This window comes from Astyanax mexicanus, chromosome 4, assembly GCF_023375975.1.
Source record: "Astyanax mexicanus isolate ESR-SI-001 chromosome 4, AstMex3_surface, whole genome shotgun sequence".
Classification (NCBI taxonomy): domain Eukaryota; kingdom Metazoa; phylum Chordata; class Actinopteri; order Characiformes; family Acestrorhamphidae; genus Astyanax; species Astyanax mexicanus.
In genome coordinates, this window is record NC_064411.1 from 21,039,487 (window position 1) to 21,066,144 (window position 26,658).

The 26,658-nt window shown below is 37.3% G+C and overlaps 2 protein-coding genes across 4 annotated transcripts in view; one reads left to right on the plus strand and one right to left on the minus strand.

Annotated features, from left to right (window-relative positions):
- The window catches only part of LOC125801328 (zinc finger protein 239-like), a 157,917-nt gene that overhangs the window by 54,338 nt on the left and 76,921 nt on the right, over positions 1-26,658 (minus strand). The gene's annotated exons all lie outside the window — the stretch shown is intronic.
- On the plus strand, positions 18,365-22,598 carry LOC125801135 (uncharacterized). 2 transcript variants are annotated; one of them, XM_049477310.1, is made up of 10 exons: positions 18,365-18,477; positions 19,027-19,135; positions 19,526-19,869; positions 19,979-20,162; positions 20,259-20,345; positions 20,487-20,632; positions 20,719-20,808; positions 20,912-21,216; positions 21,625-21,840; positions 22,013-22,598. In XM_049477310.1, the coding sequence occupies exons 3-10, from the start codon at positions 19,526-19,528 to the stop codon at positions 22,423-22,425; spliced, it is 1,785 nt and encodes a 594-aa protein (XP_049333267.1). In that variant the 5' UTR covers positions 18,365-18,477; positions 19,027-19,135; the 3' UTR covers positions 22,426-22,598. The 2 variants fall into 2 exon arrangements, with proteins under 2 accessions (XP_049333267.1, XP_049333268.1); XM_049477311.1 differs by lacking the exon at positions 18,365-18,477 and having other exon boundaries at positions 18,785-19,135.

Consider the following 26,658-nt stretch of genomic DNA (forward strand, 5'->3'; position numbering starts at 1 on the left):
GATGGAGGAGGAAGATCGGAGGGAATATGAGAGATATAGAGAGATATGGTGGAGAAAGATTGTGAATGGCCTTAAAGGTGAGCAGAAGGATTTTGTAATTGATACGGAACTTTACTGGGAGCCAGTGGAGCTGTTGGAGAACAGGAGTGATGTGATGGAAGGAGGGGGTTCTACTGATGATACGGGCAGCTGAATTCTGGGCCAGTTGAAGCTTATGGAGAGTTTTATTGGTGAGACCAAAGAGAAGAGAGTTGCAATAGTCTAATCGAGAGGTAACAAGGCTGTGTACAAGAATGGCAGTGGCATGAGCAGTAAGAGAAGGGCGAAGACGGTTTATATTGCGGAGGTGATAGTAGGCAGACTGGGTAATGTTGTTGATGTGTGATTGAAATGAAAGAGTACTGTCCAGGATGACACCCAGACTCTTTACCTGTGGGGAGGGGGAGACGGAACAGTTGTCAATGTTAAGAGACAGACTGTTGGTTTTGGATAGAATTGATTTTGTGCCTAGGAGGAGAACGTTTTAGTAGATTTGAATTGAACCATAATTTTATTTCAGCCAAACAGTCAGTAAGGTAGGAGGGTGGAAGATTAGAGGTGGGTTTGGTGGCAAGGTAAAGCTGGGTGTCGTCCGCATAACAGTGGACATGGATGTTGTATTTGCGGAAGATATTACCAAGGGGAAGGAGATAAATGATGAATAGGAGAAGTGACAGGAGAAGGCAGAGAAGTAAAAGTTTTGAGCTGAATGAACTGAGTGCGGGTGGTGAGGTATGATTTAAACCAATTTAGAGGAGTCTGAGTGATACCAATGGAAACTAGTCTATTGAGGAGTGTGGTGTGACCAATGGTGTCAAATGCTGCATTAAGGTCAAGAAGGATGAGGATGGAAAGTAAACCGGAATCAGCTGCCATGAGGAGGTCATTAGTGATTTTTATGAGCGCGGTTTCTGTACTGTGGAGAGGGCGAAATCCAGATTGGAACTGTTCATACAGGTTGTTGCAAGACAGAGCTCAAGGATTTTTGAGATAAAGGGTAGATTAGAGATTGGCCGTAGGTTATTAAAATTTGTGGGGTCATCACCAGATTTTTTTTAAGATTGGGGTTATTGCAGCAGTTTTAAATGATGCAGGAACAGTTCCAGTGGAGAGAGAAGAATGGATAATAGCGGAAATTAGAGGGAGCAAGGAAGGGAGGCAGGCTTTGACCAGACCTGTAGGGAGAGGGTCTAGCTACTGCTACTGTGAGCTGATGCTGAAATTATAGCCAGAGCTCATTTCAAAGATTCATAATTTTATATATATATACAGTCCCCTCCTAAAGTTTTGGAACAGCAAGACAGAATCCCTTATTTTTGTTGTGCACCAAAGTCATTTCGATTTAAGACAAAAAGGTTAGTATGACATAAAAGTTCAGAATCTCAACTTTTATTTCCTAGTAGTTTTCATCAGATGTGATAAACCAATCAGGACATACCACCCTTTCTTGAAACCCACCCATTTTTCAAATGAGCAAAACTATTGGAACATGTGACTGAAAGGTGTTTCTCGTTAACCAGGTGTTGCAATTAAGGTTGTTTGTTAAAGCACTAAAAAGGTCTGCATGACTACTCTCCTTCTTGGCTTTGGTTAAACCTATACAGATTGTAAAATTTTTGTAAAAGAAGATAAACCACAATGAAGACCAGAGAGTTGTCTATGAGAGAAAAGCAAGCCATTCTGAAACATAGAAAAGAGGGGAAATCAATCCGAGCCATTGGAAAAACATTGGGCATAGCAACCACAACCATTTGGAATGTCTTGAAAAAGAAAGAAACCACTGGTGTACTGAGCAACAGGCGTCGAACAGGTCGACCAAGAAAAACAACACCCGCTGATGAGAGAAGAATTGTCCTAGCTGTAAAGAAGAACCCAAAAACTACAGTAAGCCAGATCACCAGCAACCTCCATAGAGCAGGGGTGAAGGTATCCCAGTCCACTGTTCGGAGAAGACTCCGAGAGCAGACTTATGGAGGACATACAGCACGGTGCAAACCCCTCATCAGTAGCAAGAATCGGAAGGCCAGATTGGAGTTTGCCAGAAAGTACAGAGATGAGCCACAGACATTCTGGAACACAGTTCTATGGACTGATGAAACCAAAATTAACCTCTACCAAAGTGATGGAAAGGCCAAAGTGTGGAGGAAGAAGGGAACGGCCCAAGATCCAAGGCACACAAGCTCATCTGTAAAGCATGGTGGAGGTAATGTCATGGCTTGGGCATGCATGGCCGCTTCTGGAACAGGCTCAATCATATTTATTGATAATGTAACTGATGATGGTAGCAGCAAAATTAATTCAGAGGTGTACAGACAAGTTTTGTCTGCCAATGTAAGGAGGAATGCTACCAAACTAATTGGCAGGAGTTTCATTTTGCAGCAGGATAACGACCCAAAACATACAGCAAAGAAGACAAAGGAGTTCATCAGGGGGAAAAAGTGGAAAACTTTAGACTGGCCAAGTCAGTCACCTGATCTTAACCCGATTGAACATGCATTTTACCTCCTCAAGAGGAGACTGAAGGGAGAATCCCCCCGAAATAAACAACAATTGAAAGAAGCTGCCATAAAAGCCTGGAGTAGCATCACAAAGGAAGAGTGCAACAGTTTGGTGATGTCCATGGGTCGCAGGCTTGAGGCAGTTCTTAAAAGCAAAGGTTTTTCCACCAAATACTGAGTGTAATTCATTTCAACTTTGTTTGTTCCTTTACTTTTGCTCATGTATAAAATGGTGTGGTGTAATACAAACGGTGATGAATCCAGATTTACTTGACATATTTTGAAGACAATACCAGTAAATAAAAGCTGAGATTCTGAACTCTTGTCTCATATCCATCTTTTAGTTTTAAACGGAAAGGTCTTCAGTGAACAACCAAAACAAGGAAATTTGCCTTGCCGTTCCAAGTATTTTGGAGGGGACTGTATATAGAATTAGTAAATATTAAACATATGTAAACTATATTTTTGCTCTGGTTTTGCTCATTTGCTCCAAATAACCTAATTAATTTTGAACTCATTGGTCAGGGACCTCTCTGCTTGTCAAACCAGTCCAGAAGAGATACTTCTCTGGATCAGTCAGTGGTCAGAACAGTATGGACCTATATTAACATTTAACTGTTTTTTGCGGATTTATATTTAACCCCATCACTCCCCCACGCGGAACTCTACATTACATCTTATTCACAAACACACAGGGCTTTGCCGGTACTGCACACACAGGGAGACACCAGAACATATACTATTACACTGTGTAAAACATTCTTCACAAAGACAAATTTTATTTGATACATTAACAACAAAGGGTCATAAAGATATTTCCTTAAAGGGTTTGCTATCATATGGCTCTGGGATGGGTTTAGTACACAAGCAGGTGCTGCTGTTTTTAAAGAGTGTTGGGATGTTTAATTAAATAAAATTAAATCAATTAAGGTTTTTTTACATCATTTTAAACCATATGTCTTTCCATGTTATGCCTATGTCTGTGGCAGGGTGGATATCCTAGGTCAGAAACTTCATGAAAATGTTTAAATTAATGCTACAAATTGTATGCCAAAAATGAGTTTGACCACAAAAAAAACATGAAAAATGTATAATAATATTTAATTGTCAAAAAGGTTTGGGGTCCAATGGCACCCAATCCCAGGAATGACCCTGGAACTCATCAGGTTACAAGTTAAAACTATGGATATCATTAACTGTAACTGTTGAATGAACAAAATGTTATTTTTAAACCACATATTCATGAGATTTACACATAACATATTTATTGTTCCAAAGTAACAGCTCATGAGGTAAGAAATTAGGTTTGTAAATCAGTAATCATTATACAAGTGCTTATCTGTCAAAGGCTGATCATTTTATAAATATATATATTTTTTTCACATTCGTATTTTATTGCATTGTATTATAATAATAATAATAATAATAATAATAATAACAATAATAATAATAATAAGAACAACAACAACAACTTTTATTATTATTATTAAAATGTCTTAGTAAAATAACAATTTGCTAACATGTTTTATTATAATATTTATTATTACAGGAGGCTGTGGAGAGGGGTTAAGTTGCTTATTTTTAAATGATTTCAACGGTTTTCCGTTATTTTAGTAATGGAGAGACTGCGGGCGGTCGGTGGCCAAATAGAAGATCTTATACAGAGTCTCACCCATTTACACCAAAGAGCGATAGAAATACTTCAAATTTTGCATCAAATTAATCAACTGATTTTAGACCTTCTTAATATTCTTTCGGGAATCAATAACAGGTATGTGCAGCGATTTAGGTAGGAGGTGCTCATCAGCTAACAAGAGTTTAAACTATGATTATAAGTAACTGGTGAATGAACAAAATGTTATTGTTAAACCACATATTCATGAGATTTTCTTATAGATAATATATTTATTGTTCAGGGGTCAGGGTCGCCTCCCCCTGCGAATGCTATTGGCTTATATTGTTAGGGTTTGTGACGGACCGCCTAGGAGGCGGAGAAAGCCGGAGGAGGCGGAGAAAGAAGGACAGCAGGAGAGTTAGCTAGCTGGCTATGCTAACATCCAAACAACGACCGGGCTCTCCGGCGCTGTTTTCCCGCAGGCGCTAACCCGGGCAGACAGGGCCGGAGAGCTGGTTGTTTGGATGTTATCATAGCCAGCTAGCTAACTCTCCTGCTGTCCTTCTTTCTCCGGCTCCGGGAGATGGCGGTCCGTTACAAACCTTGGAAACATCAGCCAATAGCATTCGCTGAGGGAGGTAACTCTGACCCTGATCAGTTTAGGTGAACCAGAACTACCCCATTAGCGATGGAAATTCCGGCTCCCAAGTGGCTCCTTAGATTTTTTGTGGTTGCTTAAATCATTTTATTACCAAATTATGTTTAAACTTATGTTTAATTAGTAGTTTAAACCATACATTAAATTAAATATGTATTATTTATAAGTTTTTTGTATAAATAAATACATTATAAAAACATCTCAAATACACAAACAGGTCGAATCTCTAAATGTGTATATTATTTGTGAATTTGCAACTATATACAGTGGAAGCAGGTGATGTTTTTTGCAAAGTTTAGCAAAGATTGGTATTCAAAAAAGGAGCTAATTTTGAGGGGTTGATTCTGTTTCTGTTATGATCTGCCCTGTTTTGGAAGAGATGGGACAGATGTTGTTGCTACAAAACACAGTTTATGTGAGATCACATGTGTAAGAGGTGGGTAGATTGAGCATTCCCCTTCAGTGTTTAATGCTCCTTTGGTCAATCAGAATGTGAATCAGTATCACATCTTTCTTTTCAATGTTTCATTGTATCTAAATTCTGGCAAGACTTTTCTTCTTTTTTTAAGAAGAAAACTAACATCTCTGTGAATATGAACCTTGGTGATATAATGTTTCTTTTTTCATACACTGGGCTTTATATAGAGTATAATATTAATATTATTATTTTATTAAGTAAATACTACATTCACTGTTGTAAATACTTGACATCAATACCAAAATCTTCTTACTTGATTTACTTCACTTTTAAAATCCTTAGAATTTCTTGAATAAGAAATACCTAAAAACTGTAGGAATGTATGATGTATATTTTTATGCTGTCTTCTATTGTGGTTTATATGTATCATCTTGAAACTTGAAATTAAATAAAAATTACACTGTAGAACTGAACGAGATTCACACTGTAAAGGTGTAACTAATAAACCATCTTTATCCAGCGCTCAAAAAAGAGAGCTCCACTTTTCAGTTTAAAAGCTAAGTAGTACTACAAATCAAGACAAATCAGGTTATGAGGATTGAAATTTAGATCTAGCTTAAAAGTTTAAATGTAGTCTCATCTCTCTTTTAGAACCCCAAATCAGAAATTGTTGGGACATTATGGAAGTAGTATATACAGCATTTTTGTTTTAAGTTTTGGGCACAAAAGCACTAATCCATTTATCTCAGAAATATGAGTGTTTTACCTGAAAAAAGCACCACATATGATTTGAACAGATGCAAATAAACATAATACATAAAGTAAAAAATAACAAGGAATTCTTAAGTATGTTATATCCTGTGAGCCAAGCTGAAGAACAAAGTGTAGTTCCAGATTTCTACTGTATGCCCTCAGCCAGCATGTGTATATGTTCAGTTCCATCAGCAGCTCACCTGATTTACCACATTTAACAATTGACCAAACCAGGTGTTGATATGATGAGAACTAGAAATAATCCCATTAAGCTTGCTGTTTACAGATGCTAACCTGGCTTAGCTTTAGCTAAGGATGGGGCAAAACTCCAAAGCTGGTAGAGACAAACCCCAAAAAGTATTGATATAGGGGGGCTAAATACTTTTGCACGTCACACTTTTCAGATTTTTATTTGATGAACATATTCAAAACAATGTATAATTTTCATTTCACTTTTACAATTATGTGTTACTTTGTGTTGGTGTGTCACTTAAATTCTCAATAAAGTCCAGTTTTAGTTTGTTGTAAGATGACAATGTATTTTTAAGCAACACTATTTTAAACATGATTCCATTTATAAAAGCATGAACAAATCTACTTGAAAATATACATGAAGTGAATAACTTGGGAATCCGCAGAGGTTGGTGTTTTCTACCAGCTCCACAAAAACATGATCTCCAGCAGAATATATTGAATTTCATATACCAGCACTTATTATACCACCTCAGCTTTAGTAGTTCAGTAGGTTTACCTGTTCAGGAGTGCAGGTGAAATGAATTACTGACAATCAGGATGAAACACTAAAGGAAACAGACAACAAGCCGTTATTCTAGTCAACAGTCTCACATCACAAATCAATTATCAATCAGTTAAAATTGTTTTATCAAATACGTTTTACTTAATATCATCTCACATTAATGAGAAAAAGTATTTAGGAAAACCAAAAGGACATTTGAGAAGTGCAACTATATGACATCATAATCTAGGAGAAAAAAAGGAAAAATGAGGAGAACGAAGAGATTATTGCCTGGGAATTAGACCCAAAGTGCAATTTGGCCATTAAATATATCATCATATGTACAATTTCTAGTGTCATTATACAAAATATCAAACGTGATATTTACTCTTCTTTGGACTTTGACAGTGTGAAGTAATTCATTTTACATCTGACATTTACATTTATAATGCATGTGTGTGTATATAATACATTAGCCTTGTCTCACAGTTTCTCTCTCTCTCTCTCTCTCTCTTTCTCTTTTTCATACTATATATATTACATCAGTAATGTTCAACCTGTGGGGCAGCAGTGCTGCAAAGTAAAATTATTTTAAGGATATGTAAATAGTATAGAAAATATAATTTAAGATGTTGCGTTAACAGAATGATACAAAGTTAATTTATTTGCAAAATAAAACATGTTTAAGTCGAACTTGTTGAATGGTTTGGTGTAGTTCAGCCACAGGGAGAGATATTTAATAGATTAAAAAGCTACTTCTACTTTAACAGCAAAAGACCCTGAAGCTGCAGCATCTTCAAGTGAAGCAGCAACTGTATCTCTGACCACGAGAACCAAGAAAAGCAGCATAAATCCAAACAAATAGAATACAGCAGTGAGTATCTATAGCACTGGTCTTTAGTAGAGTTCATGTAGAGTAAAAAAAATGGTTTGTGATGTTTTTCAATGCTAGTAATTATTTGAATATAATTCTATTGTGTAAAAATCACAGTACAGCAAAGTAACAAATCAAATGAGTGATATTTATGATGTTGCACAGGTTAGAATGGTAATATAATCATTATAATGAAATTATAGTTAGTTTCATTGCTGGCCTGTGCACTGCGCACACGTGAGCTCCTCCATTGGTGTGCAGCCGCAGCTCCTCATGAATAAAATTAAAAACTCTGCACTTTGCTCAAATATGTGCGCTAATCAACTCGTGGGGGTGTGAACCAGCAGACAAGATAATGAAAACTTTTTTGATGATATGAGGAAATACAGGCACCTGCCGCTCAGAATTGTAGTTAAACAGGTTTTAAACTCTACGTGCTAAAGAAATGTGGGGTTTTAATCAGACTCATAATGACAGTTTATGAGTCATGCCAGGTCAGGCCCGGGTTCTGGTTGAGCTGGATTTTTTGGGGCCGATCTAAACTCTATTCACATGCACAGGAAAAGGCCATGAAAACCCCTGACATGCCCAATCCTTTAACCTGATCTACACAAAAGCAGAGGATCAGAATTTCCTGAATAATAGTATTATAATGTTACTGAATCAGAATACACAGATTATTTAAGTATAATTTAAAACACTAACACACCACGTGATCTTGAGCTCCGTTGCTCCCCCTGCTGGTTGAACAGCGCTACTGCATATAAACACGCCTTTATAGCAGCTCCGTGTTTTTATCTCCCCAACAGATCAAAGTCCACATTAAGCAGTAATGCGCTTTAAACAGCATAAACTACACTGTGATCAATAAATATCAATCTATATCTGCGCATTTCTCTTCAGTTTACAGCATTATTGATCTGTTACAGCTGATTGTTCTCCAGCCGGTCTGATCTAGACCAGGTCCAGGTCTGATCCAGGCCCGGTTCAGATCTCCATGCTGATCCTGGTTCTTCCAGTGGAATCGGACAACCTAAAAAAGGAGGTTAGAAGCCGAATGAACAGTACACTAAGAAAAAGTAAAAGAAATAAACATTTCTTTATCTCCTCTGTCTGACTTAATATTGCACTATGCAATGTTGGGGGATTCAGTATAAAAAGAACAGGAATGAGAAATTAAGCTTTTTTTTTTCTAATTTTATTTCAAATTTTTCCCATTTTCTCCCCAATTTACACGGCCAATTACCCAACCCATTCATTAGGACTCCCCCTATCACTAGTGATACCTCAACACACCAGGAGGGTGAAGACCAACACATGCTTTCTCCGATACATGTGAAGCCAGCCACCGCTTCTTTTCGAGCTGCTGCTGATGCAGCATTACCGAGCAGCCAGCGCGCTTGGAGGAAAGCACAGCGGCTCGGCTCCGGTACATCAGCTCACAGACGCCCTGTGCTGCAGACATCACCATAGGAGTGATGTGGGGAAAGAGCGCCATCTACCCACCCAGAGGGAGCAGGGCCAATTTTGCTCCCTCTAACGCCGGCAGCTTGATGGCAAAGCTGCATGAGCTGGGGTTCGAACCGGCGACCTCCTGCTCTCGCCGGCAGCGCTTTAGACTGCTGGACCACTCGGCGCCCAAGAAATTAAGTATATTTAAAAGGAAAAAAAAAGCAGAGATTTGGTGTGTTGTGTTTACAGTAAACGAAACTAAATACATATGAAGATATAGAAAATCCCCCCAAAAATGTGGGATAATGGTTATTCCTTCTTTTCTATTGGAGAATGTAAAGCTGATGGAATTGATTTATTATTCTATAATCAATTGTTTGAAATAATTAACTACAGATAATTGATTCCCGGAAGGTCAATCTATATTGATTGTTTTTAGAACAACAAGAAATGTATAATTCATAATGTTTACACAGCTCAAGATCGAGTTATTAAAATGACACTTTTTAGAGAACTTAATGTCACGCAGAGCCTACAGCGACCGCTTCATCAGATTCTGGATCAGGAGAAGCACCCAGCCGTGATCATGTCTGTGAGCTCCTCTTTCAGTCTTCAGTCTCATTACTTTGTAAGACATCTACTACTTCATAAGTCTGTCTAATCGAAGAGAGTTTGAGATCTGCTTTAATACAGGAGAAAGCTCTCCATGTTCTCCCTCAACTTTACTCTACCAACCAGCAAAACTGGAAAGATTTTTTTTCCTCTACCAGCATGGATGTAAAGACACTTGTAAAATTCTGGACTGGACACATCTCTGATTATGACTCTGAGCTATATTTAACATTGCTGTGATATTCTGAAGCCTGCAGTTAAACCAGTGGATAATCGTGGAACGTGGTATGAAGTGAAACTACGTAAAGGTGCTGTGGTTCATTTGGTTAAATGATTATTTTGATTGGTTATCACTGCCTTGTGTACGTTCACTCATTTGGAGGTGGAGCCTAACAGCAGTCTGTGTTTCTGTTCATTGTGGCTGCTGGAGTGAAGTGCGGATTAAACAAATAACCTGTGGTTCCTTTCTAAGACTAGAGTGGAATGAGACAACGCTGCCATTTGTACTTTGTGTTCAGACGTGGGACACAACTATTTCACATGCCCTAAATCATACGCCAACAAATTCAAGCAAAGACTAGGCTTTCCAAGACCAAGTGATCTAAAACACACAGAATCCGGGGCATTTACAGAGATAGAGACAGGACAGATGCAAGTTCAAGGTACGATCATCAACACTATCAAGATCATAGAGGAAAAGCAAGTGTCTAAATCAGTCCAGAGTGGAGAAGCGGAAAAAATAAGTGTCTTAAGAGGAGCTTTATGAAGAGGGTGAAGAATCAAATTCAGATGGAAGTTCAGATGAAAGTTCAGACAGCGACTGGTCCAGAAAAAATCATCAGAAAGTGGAGAAATATGAAGGACGGGTCCCACAATCAAAAGAAAATGACGATAACCCCTTTATACAGATACAATTTTATGCTCATTTTCATGCGATTTGCACCACTACACTGCACTACACTCTAAAACAGGGGTCACCAACATGGTGCCCGCGGGCACCAGGTAGCCCGCAAGGACCTTATGAGTAGCCCGCAGACCTGGTCTAAAAATAGCATTTTTGTTGCTATTCTTTTTTTTTTTAAATCACAGTTGCATTGGTGTAATTTTAGATTATATTAGATTAATATTAGCTTAGAGATAGCCTATAGTTTATATATTATACAATATAATGTAATATAATATGTAATATTATATTAAAATATAATATAATATAATATAAAATGTAAACAATTGCAGAGATTTATAAAAATAGTGTTGCATATTGATATGTGTCTTCACATAGATGAATGTCATTAATTATTAATAATAACATATAATTAAAGGTAAATTGAGAAAAGTTGTAATTTCATGAGTGTGTATCAAACTGGTAGCCCTTCGCATTAATTGGTACCCAAGAAGTAGCTCTCAGGTTCAAAAAGGTTGGTGACCCCTGCTCTAAAACATTGTATCTTAAGTTTTACATAGAGCACAATGATAAATCAGGGTTTAAACTGAACTGAAACAATAATTCACCTCCAGTCTTTTATTTCCATTATTTAACTTCCGGTTGAGAACATCAAATGCTGACAAAAATGTAAAAAAAAAAAAAAAAAAAAAAAAAAAAACCTGTTATTTTTGGATTTTACAGTGTGTGTATGGATGCTGGTGATATAAAATCAGTCATGTTCTACATTTCCTGATTCACCAGGGTCTTGAAAAACAAGGTGCAAAATTTGTAAAAGATACAAGGAAGCATTTCATTTTTTTTATTACCTTATCAAAAATGTAAAAGTATACCCAAAACTTTCCTGACACCACATATTGGACATCAAAGTCTTTTAGAAAATAAAAATAGAATTTCTAAAATTCTTATCAAATCCTGTCTGTAGGTTTTGCCTGTAGTATTGTAGTAGTGACTTGTCTGAAAGACAGGGTTGCAGATAATACAGTTAATATTACAGGAGAAGGGAAATTACTGGGATAAGTATAACATGGGCTAAAAGATTCCTTTAGAGAACTTTTTCCTCTTGAGAGAGACTTTCCTCGTTTTGATTCTCGAGTTAAAACACGCATTGATAGAATATATGTTACTAAAGATATAAAGGTCCTAAATTATAGAACTGAACTCATGTAAAATTAAATCTGGGAATCAGAGAACAACGGGGGTTCTGGAAGGGAAACACACAGTGCCTAAAAATATTACTAAAAATCAGAAGAACTAAAGACGTGGAAGTTTAAACCCATTCTAATGCAAAATTATGGGATTAAAATGTTTCTGGTACATAAATGTGAAAACTTTAATTGTGAACAAAATGAATATTACAGTAAACGTACAGCAGAATATGTGGAAATTCAAAGCAAAGGAGATAAAACTATAGAAGATTAAGATAATCTTTTAAATTAAAGTCAGAAATGTCTAAGATGAATAAACATTTTTAAATTTACCACTTTAAGCAGGTATGGATAATAGTTACTCAGGAAACACGGGAAATGTTATTAAACGGGTAAATGACAAGAGAAATGAAAATGATTAAAGGGATTAGAGAGGAGCATGGGAATGTAATAGAAACAAAAAAGAAAAGCAGAAAATTATAAAGGAAACAAAAAAAAAATCACAATTTTATCAGGCTGTCCAAAATTACAAGCAGAGGACCTCTCATCAATATCAACCAATTACAAAGGAAGACATTGTTGAAGTAATTAAGGGTTTATATGATGGGAAAACTCCAGGACCAGACGGTTAACCTCCGAAATGTTATAAGACATTATTATAGTTTATTACAAAATTATTTTAATGAAGGCATTAGAGATGGAAAACTGAATGAATTGTTCTATAAATGTGTGATTACCTTGATTTATAATAAATTAATACATTTAAATAATAAGGAATTTTATATAATTACTTTAGATCAGGAAAAGGCTTTTGGCTATGTGTCCAGGAAACATTTATGGAATGATTTGCAGCACTATGGTTTTCCACCAAATTTCCTCCATAAGATCAAGTTATTATATGAAATTAATGCTAAAGGGTATTTTAACAGAATTTGAGACACATAGAGGACTCAAACAAGGCTGCCCTTTAAGTGCAGTATTATGTGTGTGTTAGCAGTTAGTCCCCTTTAAATAAAATTAAAAATGATACCAGAATTAAAGGAATTGATATCTTAGGTAAAGAATATTTTAAACTTACAGACTTTGCTGATGACGACATCACAGTAATCATAAGAAATCAGAAAGAGCTCAGGATTATAGAATTTATTAAGACGTAGCAGGAGCAAAATTCAATTTGGATAAAACAGAAGACATCTGGATGGGATGAAATGTTCCTCTATTTTTGAACTTAGCAATTAAAAATCAAATAAAAATTATAGGACTTTATAACAAAATATAAATGTGCTGAAATTAACTGGAAGTTGAAAATAAATTAAATCAGTGGAAAATTGCAAATTATAAAACTAGGATCCAGATAATTAAAACTTTTTTTTGTCAAAAAATTTGTTCCTTGCTACAATATATATATATATATATATATATATATATATATATAGTTAATATAATATAATATATTAGTTTTACTACACAACACGGGTCACCAGACACAGGTAAGTTAGAGTGGCAGCTTGTTTTCTACCTGCTCTGAGCTAGCTAGCTAAGCTAGGTGACTGAAGCTAATTTAGCGATTAGCATGTAGAATTAAAGAGGCTAAAAACAGCAGTAAAACAGCAGGTAGGTGTTCATACTGTCCCCTGTGTGTCTTTTATATTGTAATTAGTGTATTTATCCACAGTGGTGTTAGAACTCGGCTATGTGAGCGGTTGCTATGGCTTGTAACTAGGTAGCTAAGCGCTAGCTAGCGTAGCGGCCTCTATTTTCAGCCATTTCAGTCAAAATTGTGGAAATCTAAGCTTACTGTAAATTAATCTAAGAGCTTTACTCACCCAAATAATCAGTTTTAAGGAGAGAAATCTGTGTAGATTAAAGTCCAGCGCTCGTTTGACTTTGAAAGAAAATGTTTTTTCAGGAAATTAAAGTTTTGTTTACTTCGCTGCCCCCCAGAGACAAGACCTGCTGAATTAAAGGGTCCCCTATTTTACATTCAGCTTAAAATACTCTATATTAACTGGAACATATATTCACTTAAGCTTTTATTTTAATAATAACAGCTCTTACCCTGATATTGGTGGCTGATACTGTGTGTAATAATGTGTATTTATGTCTATAGGAGACATGGTGTTTCTTCATTAGGCTCCCTAAGTAGTGTACAAGATAAAAAATCTAGAAAAATAGCCTCACGCTGCGGAAATGCGGTGCGCACTCAACACAGTTTCTTACGCACTGATTTACAACATTGTTACAGATACTAAAATAATGTTTTATGACAGGTTTTTTTTGTAAGAATAAAGTTTTAGTGTTTGTCTAAGGCAGGAGGTGACGTGTTTTGAATTTCCTTGACGCAATTGTTTGATTTACTTTATTAATATTAAATATTTGTATATAATACAATATAATATAAAATTTGTGAATTTGTGTGGATTTTTAATGTAATAGTTTTCTATGTAATACTTATTTTTTGTGTGTAATAATCTTGTGACTTGTTGTTTGTCAGCTTTGTGTGGTGTGTTCAAACAAGTGAATATATTACAGGTCCAGATAAGTTCTTACATTAACTTTTTCTTTTGTTTGTTGAGATGATTTTATTCAGCAGCTGCTATTATCTGCTCCTGGTCAGATTTCTAGAGGAGATGTTTTTGGTGGAGCTTGGAGACCATCTGCTGGTGGAACACAGACACTGCAGTGATTTATGAATGCGTGAGAATACAAATCTGTTTACCTGTTTTGTAATGTTTTATTTGTTTACATGAATTTGGATTATGAGGGTCACGTATGGTTGTCTAATAGTGTTACTTCTCATGGATCAAGAGAGTTTTTAACTGATCTAAATATTTTATGTGTAGAGTGAGTGAAAAAGATAGTCTGAATTATTAATATAAAAATGTACAATAACTTACACACTACACATTTTATTGTTTACTTGATTAAAAAATTGACTGCTCTTACTTTCTGTATCAAAAGTAAGGCTCCTTTTTGGAATACAATATTAGTGTGATTGCCAAACATTGTGATCGGATATGTATATAATATATTATTATTAAGATGTGTGTCTCCATTATGGCCAAACTTTAAGGAAGTGGCGAACCAAATACTGTAGTTCTTTCTACAGTGGAGAATTTAGAGGAATTTGTGGGGGATATGCAAGCTAATATTCAGGAACAAGTATTGAACTTACTCTCAGATGACGATCCCTCCAGATCAGCCATACAACAGTTTTATAAAAGGGTGGACAATCCCTTTAGCCAGTTTAATTCCAATAGCAAATGGAACAAATAATCAATATATATCAGGGAAAAATGGAATATAGTACAGCCTGTTAACCCGTGTTTAGGAGTAAGGTATGATAGCAGACTTAATAGCAGAATTATAAACTATGAGCAAATTCCAGTTGTTGTCGAGTTCATATACATGTTCCTTTATTGGGAACACTCCGGTTCATGTTCAAGAATGAGAATATTTGTGATATGTTCCAAATATGAGCCGTCTGATAAATATGAGGACTTCTGTGATGGAAGCTACTTCACAAATAACCTTTTTTCAAGAAACAAGAGTGCTATCCAAATTAGAGTTGCACGGTGTACCGAAGGTTCGATTCTTTTTCGATACTACGTCATCACAAACGATTCGGTTCTTTAGCGTTCGATGCTTTCGATACTGTATATAGCCCAGTCACTAGCTTCAAATGAGTCAAATTAGTAGGCGCGATTTGATTCAGTTCATAAGAAAACTGATTCACACCGCAGCAGTCGGTGTGGCAGGATTCAGATAAACTTAGTGTTCTGAACAAATGAATCGATTCACGCGCAAGCCAGCAGAGCAGCAGCGAGTGTAGAATGGCGACGGCTAAAATAACAGATGTCTCTCGTCCGCGACTTGTGGACAAAACGGGCGCGAGGAGTGAAGTGTGGGAACATAGTCTGAGATGTAGGCATCTGTTTTTTATTGATATTTTTATTTTTAAATAAAATAACGAAAACTGAAAGTGAAACTAAACTACTTTATTAGCGCTGTTTTCACTCCCGCAGTTGTACAGCGGGGGTGTTGTGCCGATTCTGTCCGCGAAGCGGGAGTCGGATTCAGTAGCGGATTCGGCACCTCGCGGTCCGCGGTGTTAGTTGTAAGCGCTCGCGCTAACCGCAAAATACGACAGAAAACACTGAGGGAGCTGCAGAATTATGTGTGGGACTAGAATATGAGCACGAGGAGATCAAAGAGAACCTTTACCTGTGAGTAGCTCACATCAGAACACGCAAATCTCTCTCTCTCTCACTCTCGCTCTCTGTGTCTCTCTCTCGCACGTGAACGCCTCCGCGTTTGACCTGCAGCACTGTGTTTAGCTGTTCTTAAAAATCATTTTAATTAAATAATAGTTCTCTGCTTCTATGTTACAGTGTTATTTAACATAATTCTGATCATATTTCGCTCATTCATTTAGCAGACAAGCACCCTGATCTCTACAAAGAGCTGAGAAGTCGACAGGTTAGTGGAGTTAGTCAAGATACACTCTGTCTGTAGCTTTACTAAGATTTACTAGCGACTGCTAGTAAATCACGTTAACACGGAGAGGAGTGTGCAGGAGTTTTGTTTTGGACCCGTGGTTCGCAAATCTGTGGTCAGGCACGTAGCCTGCTTGATCGTTACACTGAACATGGGCTTATTAAAAACGGTAAACGGTTGATTAATAAAACGGAGAAGTGAGTGTTAAAATGAACATAACATTGTAATGTTCTTCTGTCTCTTTATTTTCCTTATTCAGAACTTAACTTCTGCCCGCCCGTCAGGTTCACATAGTCAGGCTACCATTACCTCTGGTTTTAGTTTTAGTTTTTAGGAAGTGTTTAGATAATTATGTTATAGTTAAGGTTATAATAACGAAACTTGTTTTTTGTACAAATGTTTCATTTTAGAATAAAAACGTTTGCACCGATTGTTCAGTGTTCAATCCAGTTCAGTCAAAAATAAACATTTTATGTTCAGATATTTTTATTGTTTTTTTTTTCTTCCAAGTATCGTTTTGGTATCGAGAATCGTGATACTACAGTTGGTATCGGTATCGAAGTCAAAATTTTGGTATCGTGACAACCCTACTCCAAATCCAATTGTACTTTGATGATTTTGAGTGTGAAAATCATCTAGGTTAAAAAAAAGGGATACATAAAGTTGGCTGCCTTTACTTTATCCTTAGAAATCTCCCTCACATGGTGAATTCTACATTAATGAACATTCGTCTGCTATCACTGTTCTACCTCTTGTGAGGGACTTGAAAATATAAGAGACTACTGGGGTTGCTGTTTCATTTGCATAGGTGGTACACTGGTGATAACTTGGGCATGCATAGCATTCTTGGGTATGTGAAATCTAAATATTTTTTGCAGATTTTTCTTAATAGAAAAATCCTTGGTTCAGTTGATTTTTTCAGAAGATGACTCATGTTTAACCCTAAGATCACCTGTTCTGAATGAACAGCATTATGTTGTCTTGGTCGATGATCAAACATTGCCCTCTTCATTTGGTATTAAGAGAAATAGCATACTTAATACACTGCAATATTTCAATATTGCAGAAAATTATGCTGTTGACATCATGCATGATATTGTGGAAGGGGTTGGTCAATATGAGGTCAAATTGCTATTTGAACATTTCATCTGTAAAGATGGCTTGTTAAACAGGATATATGCTTTCAATTATGGCTATCTGGAGAAGACAAACAAGCCAACAAATATACATTTTGAATCTGGAGGACATGGGGTTAAATTTATCACAAACACTGTGTTTGATAAACATTCCTTTAATATTTGGTGACCTGGTACTAGACGATTATTTAACCTCTTAAGCTCCAAGCCTATTTTACCATTTTCCGCCTGAAATTACATACTCACATTTGAAGGCTTATCACTCCAATATTAAATAACTCAGAGTCAATTCTATGAATTAATATTACTTAAAAGCCTTTACACAATTCATTTAAGACACTTTAATTATTCAATTGAACATGTAATGGCCAAAATATGGTAAAAAACAGGAACATTTTTAGGCGCTTTTCAGATTTTCTATTTTTTTTTCAGACATAAAATTAACTATTTATATGGATGATAGCTAACATTGTAAAATTTGTCCGATATAGCCATAACATTTTGGTGATTTTAGGACTTACTGTGGCCGAGATATTTAGCTTTATTTGCGTCAGTGCGTTTATAAGGGCCAGCGTTTGGTTAGAGAGTTAGGAGGTGTGTTAACCAAAGTGTCTATGTTAACAAAAGTGTATATTTCATGTTTTTGAATTAAAACTAATTTTGTCTTTTACAAAAGATTAAAACCCAATCTTACAAATTTTAGAGTACCTCCCTCCTCCATCAGCAGCCTCGTAAGGACACTTTAGGGACCCATCAGCTATTCACATGTTAAGCACTTGAGGTGCATAGCTCCCCATTCAACATGTAACGAAAAAAATTCCCCGACCTAGGTATTTCTCGGTATAAGTAGGTTTATTAGACAGACAGATTGACACATTTTGGGCTTTCTAAAACCTTTGGTTGGGGAGTTAGGGTATTCATTCACCAAATGGTCTCTGTTCACAAAAGAGTATATTTTAAGTTTTTGAATAATGGTAAATATGTATTTTTCGGTATGTTTTGGTTTATAAGGGCGACTAGACGGACAGATTGACACATTTTGGGCTTTCTAAAACCTTTGGTTGGGGAGTTAGGAGGTGTGTTAACCAAGAAGCTCTGGTTAGTAAAATTTACCTAGCACTGATAGATTATGATGCTATCCTTAAACTGGTGTGTATCTGAACAGAAAATGCAGAATAAATGTAGCTGAATTGACCGGGGCAAGTTAAAACGTCAAAATGCAAGTTACCTTATTAGTTACCTCTTAAATTCAACAGTTGCATTCATTTGTATGTTAATAGATGTATAACAACCTGCTGTAGAATTATTTGTATATTATATAAGTAGTACTTGTAATTTAAACTTGTAATTTTAAAGAAATTTTGTCTTTTAAAAGTCTTAAAACCCAATCTTACAAATTTTAGAGTACCTCCCTCCTCCATCAGCAGCCTCTTAAGAACACTTAATGACCCATCAGCCCTCCTCCATCAGCAGCCTCTTAAGAACACTTAATGACCCATCAGCCCTCCTCCATCAGCAGCCTCGTAAGGACACTTTAGGGACCCATCAGCTATTCACATGTTAAGCACTTGAGGTGTGAACACGCCCCCCGTTATACAGGTATAAGTAGAAGCACACTTCTTCACTAGTTCACTTCTTTCCCTACAGACTGGAGGAACAGACTGCTGAATCTCCGCTGCTGATCCAGGAACACACCGCTGAAGCTACACTGCCGACTGCTTGTTCTCCGTTGCTGATCAAGGATCAAGAAGCTCTGGTGAGTAAAATTTACCTAGCACTAATAGATTATGATGCTATCCTTAAACTGGTGTCTAGCTAAACAGAAAATGCAGAATAAATTTAGCTGAATTGACCAGGCAAGTTAAAACGTCAAAATGCAAGTTACCTTATGTAATTATAGTTACAGCTAGTTTTTAGCTTTACAATTTTTTAAATTGTACACCATAGAAAGCAGGTTGACTCAAGGTATGGATTGGCAATAAGTTAATGTGTGTTTCAAAAGATGTTGTTGTCATGAGTTTCGGTTAACTTATATATTTATTTATTGATTGGCACTTTGGCGTAAAATACACTTTTCAACTTCTCCAAAGCGCTGGATAGCACAATTTATTTGTCCTATGTTTAAAAATGTGCTCATTTATTTCAGATGGCTCCCTGTCCAGTTTGCAAGAAGATGCTGTCCTCCATCTCTGCGTACCTTTCCACAGTACATCACGTGGAAAACGTAGAGGAGAAGAAGATCCTGATTCAGCTGGCGAATCAGAAAGTGTCGATCCTGACATCTCCGTGTCCTGTTCCGGGATGTGGGTATCAGAAGACTCGTCTTGACCGCCATCTGACCAGCTGCCATCGGGACCTGTCCGAACAGGCCAGGGAGAGATACATCCAGACGGCACAGAGGATAAAAGCCATTACTCTCCTGAGAGAGTTGAGGGCTAGCAGTCCGAACGTGCCCATGGCCACTCGCTTGGACTTGGCTGCTGCTGACGAGTGAGTGGCACTTTCTAAATAGCACTGTTAGTTACAAGTTCATATTTATTTTCATGTCTATATTCTAATGTGTTTTTTTTCGGTCTTTCATGTTTATCTCTCATGATAGATCTTCAACGCCTGACTACGACCAAGTACTCGAGTCAGCGAAATCTGGCGTCCTCGATATCAGTCGTAGACTGAGAATGGGACAACAGGTGGAAGAGAGTCAGCAGACACTGTTCCGGTATGTCTGTGAGGCGATACTCCTGAAGGAGCATCAACTGGCAGAGAGTGATGTGCTGAACTTCAAGGTAGCTTTTCTTGCTGTCCTTAATGCCTTGCATTTCTCTAAAATGTTTTATAAAGACAAACTGGCTAATGAAGATATAATTTTTTCACCCATACAGGTAGAGCATTGGGTTTCTCGAACCCCATCAACCAGTGGCATTTTCCTTGAACACTTTGACATCAGCCTGACTCCCCAACATGAAGAGGTACAAAATGTACTATATATATATATATATATATATATATATATATATTATAGATGTACAATTTTAAATTCAGTTTTGAATGTAGTTTGTCAAAGACAATAAATGAACAATGTTCCTTTTTTATTTTTTGTTTCAATACAGTGGCTGGAGATGTACTTCACTCACATCAGGTCATGGAGTGTCAAAAAGTCCAGTCCCGATGTTCATGATGGAGGCATCTTCTTTCTGAGCCAGAAAGGAGTTCCTGTGGTGAATCTACCTAATGATATGAAGCGGCTATGGGAACTGTAAGTCCATCAGATTAAAGGCTCATTAAAAAGCACTGCTCCACATATAGCTTTATAATAACATTGTGTGTCTTTTTTTAACACAGGTATCCACAGGCTTCAGGGACCGACCTGCCAGCAGTTGCCCCAGTTGCCCCCCTGCCAGCAGTTGCCCCTGCCAGCAGTTGCCAGCCGAGGTAATTTTAAGCAAGGCATCTTATATAACAAACGCTGTTGTTTTTTCACTGTTGTTGTTTTTACTTATGGATTGGTCTTTATAACACTCGCCCCATCTTTTAGCTCTGCTGCAGGTTCTGAAGAGGGGGATGATGAGCAGCCTTCCTGCTCAGATGCTGTGGGACAGGCAACTGGACAGCCACAGGCTCCAAAGAGGGACCACTCCCCTTCATCCTCTTCGATTGCAAGGAAGCGGAGGGCTAAGTCCACCTGGCTTAGTTTTCTTGACCTGTTTCCGGTGACTGTTCATGCCACGACACCCACATGTGAGGAAATTGTCAGCGGTGGATTTGATCGCGAATCCTTCCGTTACTTTCACAACAAATGGAGGACAGTCCAGCGGGAACAGCGCATCCAATATATCTTGGGTAATGACTTCCTCTCTCTTTTATCAACACACGGTCTCTGGGCAACAAGTCTTATCTACATATAAGATGCAAGAAGAAGAAGAAGAAAAAAATAGTATCAATTTAGAACCATTTGTTTTACATAAATATATGTACAAAAAAAAATATTTACAAGCAAATAAGGGTGGTGCTGGCCATAATGACGCTGAAGGCTGTCAACAATGGCCACACACCCACCCTCTGGGCAGAGGAACTGGGACTCCAAGCTAATTAAAACAAAAAAAAGTGATAACAAATAAACTCAATTATTACTACTCTGTTCCACAAGTAATAATACTCTATTACACAAGTAATACAATAATCCATAACTGTATTTCTGTCACATGCTCACGTTCTAACCAACTACAATGTCCTCTCTCTTTTTCACAGATAAGTGCAAGTTCAGGAACCGCCCCTCAGAGGCCAGGGTATACCATCTGCTCCGTGCTGAGAACTGGTCGGCCAACTGTCCAAGCGCCATGGATGTGGTCAAGTCTTGGCTCCCCGTAAAGGACCACATCAAGAGTCCAGACATTATCCGCCGTATTCAGGAACAGTCTTGGAAAGGACTTTGCCTGAAAGACTTTGGGCCACCAAAGAACAAAGGTAAGGCCATTTGATATTATGCCAGGATTCTATTAAACGTGTCATATTTTAATATTTGTTTGCATTTTTTATATTACCACCTTAACCATTAACATTTTTAATATTACCACCCTTACCATTAATTCTTTTTAATAGTACCACCCTAACCACTATGTCTTATTCTCTTTTGAAGGGGTGATTGCGACAATGCCCTTTTCCAAGGGAGAGGTGGTCTGCGACTACCATGGAGAGTACGTCACCCAAGAAGAAGGTAATCGGAGAATGCAACAGCTTTTCGACGAAGCCTGTTACGTCTTCTTCTTTGCGGGACGTGGGGAAAAGGTCTGCATAGACGCCCAACATTCTCCATGCCAGTGTCACCCACACCAGGACACGTTTGGTCGTTGGATGAACCATTCAAGGAGAAGTCCAAATGTGAAGCCACACGTGTTCAAACTCCCACTCACAGAGGGAACAAGATGGCATCCCATTTTCCTCGCGCTAACGGACATTCAGGTCAACGAGGAACTACTTTGGGACTACAGTGTTCTCAGTGACGAGGGACTTGGAGGCGAAACTGTTGGACTGGACTGGCTGAATACTTGAATTCCTGGACAACAACCTACCCCTCTGCCATCTCATATGAACTCACTGCACGCGGCACTTTACTTCACCCTGCACCACAACTCATTCTGTACCTGTACTGTAATGTATATTTATAATGACAAATTGAATTGTGCAGTTTTTCATTTTTAATAAATTAAAAAACTATCAAGTCATATGCGTGTTTGTTGTTGAAAAATATTGGAATTGGACAGCATTCTACATCACACCTATATGACACCATGCCATTTCCAATTTAAAAGACTTATTTCCCCATCTGTGAGGAATCTTGCAGCATTGGGCTTTATTTAATTTGGTCAAATCATTTAACATTCAACATCCCGATTCCAAAATATTTCAGTGTAGTCTTATATACTGGAATTGTGATCCAAATCTAAATATGTTTGGCATAGTTCCATAGGTCGGACCTACATGGGGCCTGCATAGCTGTGTTCAGCCAAAATCTGGAAGCAATGTGAGATAGGGAACCCCCTCAAAAGTCGAGTGTCATTCTCCTCATAGCTCCCCATTCAAAATGTAACGAATAAATACCCCGACCTAGGTATTTCTCGGTATAAGTAGGTTTATTAGGGCGACTAGACAGACAGATTGACACATTTTGGGCTATCTGAGACCTTTGGTTAGGGAGTTAGGGAATTCGTTTACTAAAGTGTCTTTGTTTACCAAATTGTATATTTTAAGTTTTTGAATAATAATAATAATAATAATAATAGTAATAATAATAAACCTAAATACACCCACATAAAGTGCATTACCTTGACTTACCAATTCTCCGCATTAACCTAATACCTATTTGAATATAATTAAACTCATTTTACACTGTTGTTCTGACTGTTGTTTTATATCTCAGCCACTAGATGGCACTGCTGTTCCTGATTTGTCTGATTTGCTAGTTAAATCACATGATGAGGTTTAAAGGTCAGTACAGCCAAATTCCTCATCCGTCGTGAGCTGTTAAGTTCGGGGCTCCTCAGGTTCGACGATCGCCCAGAAAATTAATGGGCTTGGAAGACTTCATTCTTAAATGCCAATCTCCAAGTGAGGAACTAGATCTTTTGATGAAGTGGCTTGGACATCAGTCAGCTGAGTATGTAAAGAGAATCCGAGCTGTGCATGTCAGGTATCCTGATATTGGTCTCAAGAAAGCTTGGGAGAGATAAGAAGAGACCTAGGGATCCCCTGAAGTTGTTGAAAAGGCCCTTCTTGACAAAATTGAAAACTTCCCTAAACTCAGCAAAAAAGATCATCTAAAGCTTAGAGAGCTTGGAGATTTATTGCTTGAACTGGAGTCTGCAAAGTCAGAAGGCTACTTGTTGGGACTTTCATACTTGGACACATCAAGGGGTGTTAATCCAATTGTTGAAAAGTTACCTCACAATCTGCAGGAAAGATGGATTTCTTATGGATCTCAATACAAGAAACTACACAAAGTCACATTTCCCCCATTTTCTGTCTTCACAAAATGTGTCTGTTGTGAAGCTGATGCAAAAAATGATCCAAGTTTCAACATTTCTTCTGGTGCATTTCACACAAGGGCAGACATGACTGTCAAAAGACAAAGCCCTGCAAAGTTTTCCGTCACCATTCATAGAACAGGAGTATCACAAATGGATGACGAGTCTGCAACAAGTGCATCTGCAGCCCAAACACCTGTTCTTTCTTCACCTTTTCACTTGTACTCTCCAAACTGAGCAACACAATGTAGACTTACATGTGGGATTAAATCCAAGTCTTTCCAACTCTCCCTCTATACACACACCTCCCTCTAAACGTATCGTCTACGGTAGTTTATCCTTTTAGATTGATGGTGTTCTGAAGAACTCAAATGCTGATTTTATGTTTGGACGTAGCTGACAGCGTATCTGCTGAGACCTGGAACTATTCTGATTACATTAGCAGCACTAAGTTTATCATTTTCTTCAAGTGGGGAGACAGACCATAATAAGATTTTACTTTAGGAAGGTAGTCTGTTTTCTATTGGTTGAGAGACTACAGTAAAGGGCTCATTCTCATCAGAGGAGGATTCATTATGATCAGGATCCTCTCTAAAGTCCTCCTTTTTCTCAGACACATTCTCCTCTATGTCTCTGTCATGGTAAAAGAGATGTGAGAAATCCTCACTGAGAGAAAACCTTTTCTTAGACGTCATTTTCAGTAGAGAGAGACAGAGAGAGCAGAAAGAGAGAGAGACAGAACACATAGAGAACTGGTTTAGAAGCTGCTGTGAAACCTTTTATATCTCTGCATTTCCACTATGTTTTCCCCGCCCCCCTGTCACATGAATTGTTAATGGTTCTTGCACTAATACAGTTATAATTATGTTATTTTAGGGATCTATTTTTTTTTAAGATTATAAAATTGCATTTCATTATGACTTTCATATCATTCAACACAACTGTGTGTCAAATTCTGATTTTTTTTTTTAAAGCCTAAATAGCCTGGGGTCAAATTGACCCCAAACAACACCGATGTATAAAATGTGAACAAGACACACAAAAAAACATCCTTTTAATTTTATGTTTACCCAGCTGTCCCCATTAAATTAGAAAAAAGTCACCAAATAAAACGAGATTTACTACTTAAATGAATGCATTAAACATTGAATGGGGTGAAATAAACTTAAACAAACCCTTGGTATTTTATAATTATTAGTTTTAAACTGATATTTGAATATGAAGTTTAAAATGCGTTTACAAGTGTGAAGTACCCTTCTATACAGAAATCAGGATGGTCCATTGTGATGTCAGAGAGTGACTTTACAGGGAGGAGCTGTGAATGACCTCAATTTATGGAAAGCTTTCAGAATACATAAATAGTAAGACTTTAGACAAGGTGAGCAACAAACAAGATCTGCTGCAGTACGATCTCCTTTTCAAGAATCTGCAGGACATCAAGAAGATAAGTGCAAAGAAAATGTAATTATAATATTTTAAATGAAATTTAGATAAAAAATAATTCTACCAGAATCAATGTCACAACAGCACTGATCTTTCCGTAGTAATTAGTAAGTGCTGTTTGTTGGAGTTGTACAGGAGCAATCTCTATAGAGGAAAAACCCACTTCAGAATCTGCTCTGAATCTCAAGCCACTTGACAGAGTCTGAAATGTCTAAAAACCTATAAACATTTTTTTTATTCTAAAAAGTATCAAACGTTTATAAATTATTTTGCAAAATAATAATTTATAAACATCTGATACTTTATAGAATATTTTTTTTTACTAATTTCCTTAAAACAGAACAACTATAACTGTTTCATCACCGCAGAGATAATTATTAACACTTTTTAAACTGCAGTTTTAATAATTTAAACGAGCTCTGGGTGTAACTCCAGCATCAGTAGCAGTAATGCTAGTAAATCTACTGAATAAAAAACATTAGTTTTAGAAAATAGAAATATAGGGGCATGTTTTCTTTCCTATTTTAATGAAATACTTTGGTCTACTTTGTAAAATTAAAGGAAAACCCCAGAGAAGTAGTTATACAGTGTTTTAAATGAGAGTGTTAGCTGTTTAGCTCCATTCAGCTCCATGCATTGAGGACTCCCTCGCGGGCTCCCTCTAGCGGTGATGGGGTATAATGTGATATAGCGGGGGAGGGGGCGGGGCTCTACATAACCCGGATGAGGCTGAGCTGGGGGGTCTGTAGCTGGAGCGCCGGAGGAAGAGCAGGATCAGCTGAACTACAGAAGGTATGGAGAAGTTTCTCTTTTTCTCTCTTACTGGAGGTTGTTTGATGTGTTGTAACAGTAAAAAGGTCATTATTTTTCTGTGATTTTATTTTGAACTACAATTCTCTGCATCAACAAGAGAACTGCGTGTTTTTATTTATTTATTGTCCCTCCGCGGCCCCCGTAGCTCCAGAGGAGCTTGAATGCAGCGCAGGAGGTAAACAGAGCTGAGGAGCTCCGTGAAAAAGTGCTGTTTTAAGCAAATATAAATATTTTTGAGAAAAGTTACTGGGAAAATGAGCTCTTATATCAGTTCTAGTCACTCTTCTGTGCATTTTTAGCGGGTATTGAAGCATATTTTGCCTAATAATTAATTATTTCTGCCCCGGTCGGGTTATCAGCTCTGAGGTACAGCCGTTTCAGCGCCAAAACACTACATGTGACTGAGCCTGAAAATGTGTGTTCATGTGCTGTATTTACTTCTGTTTCATATTTTATAGATATATGTGCAGTTTCAGGTGCTTAATAATCGGCTGGGATTATTTTT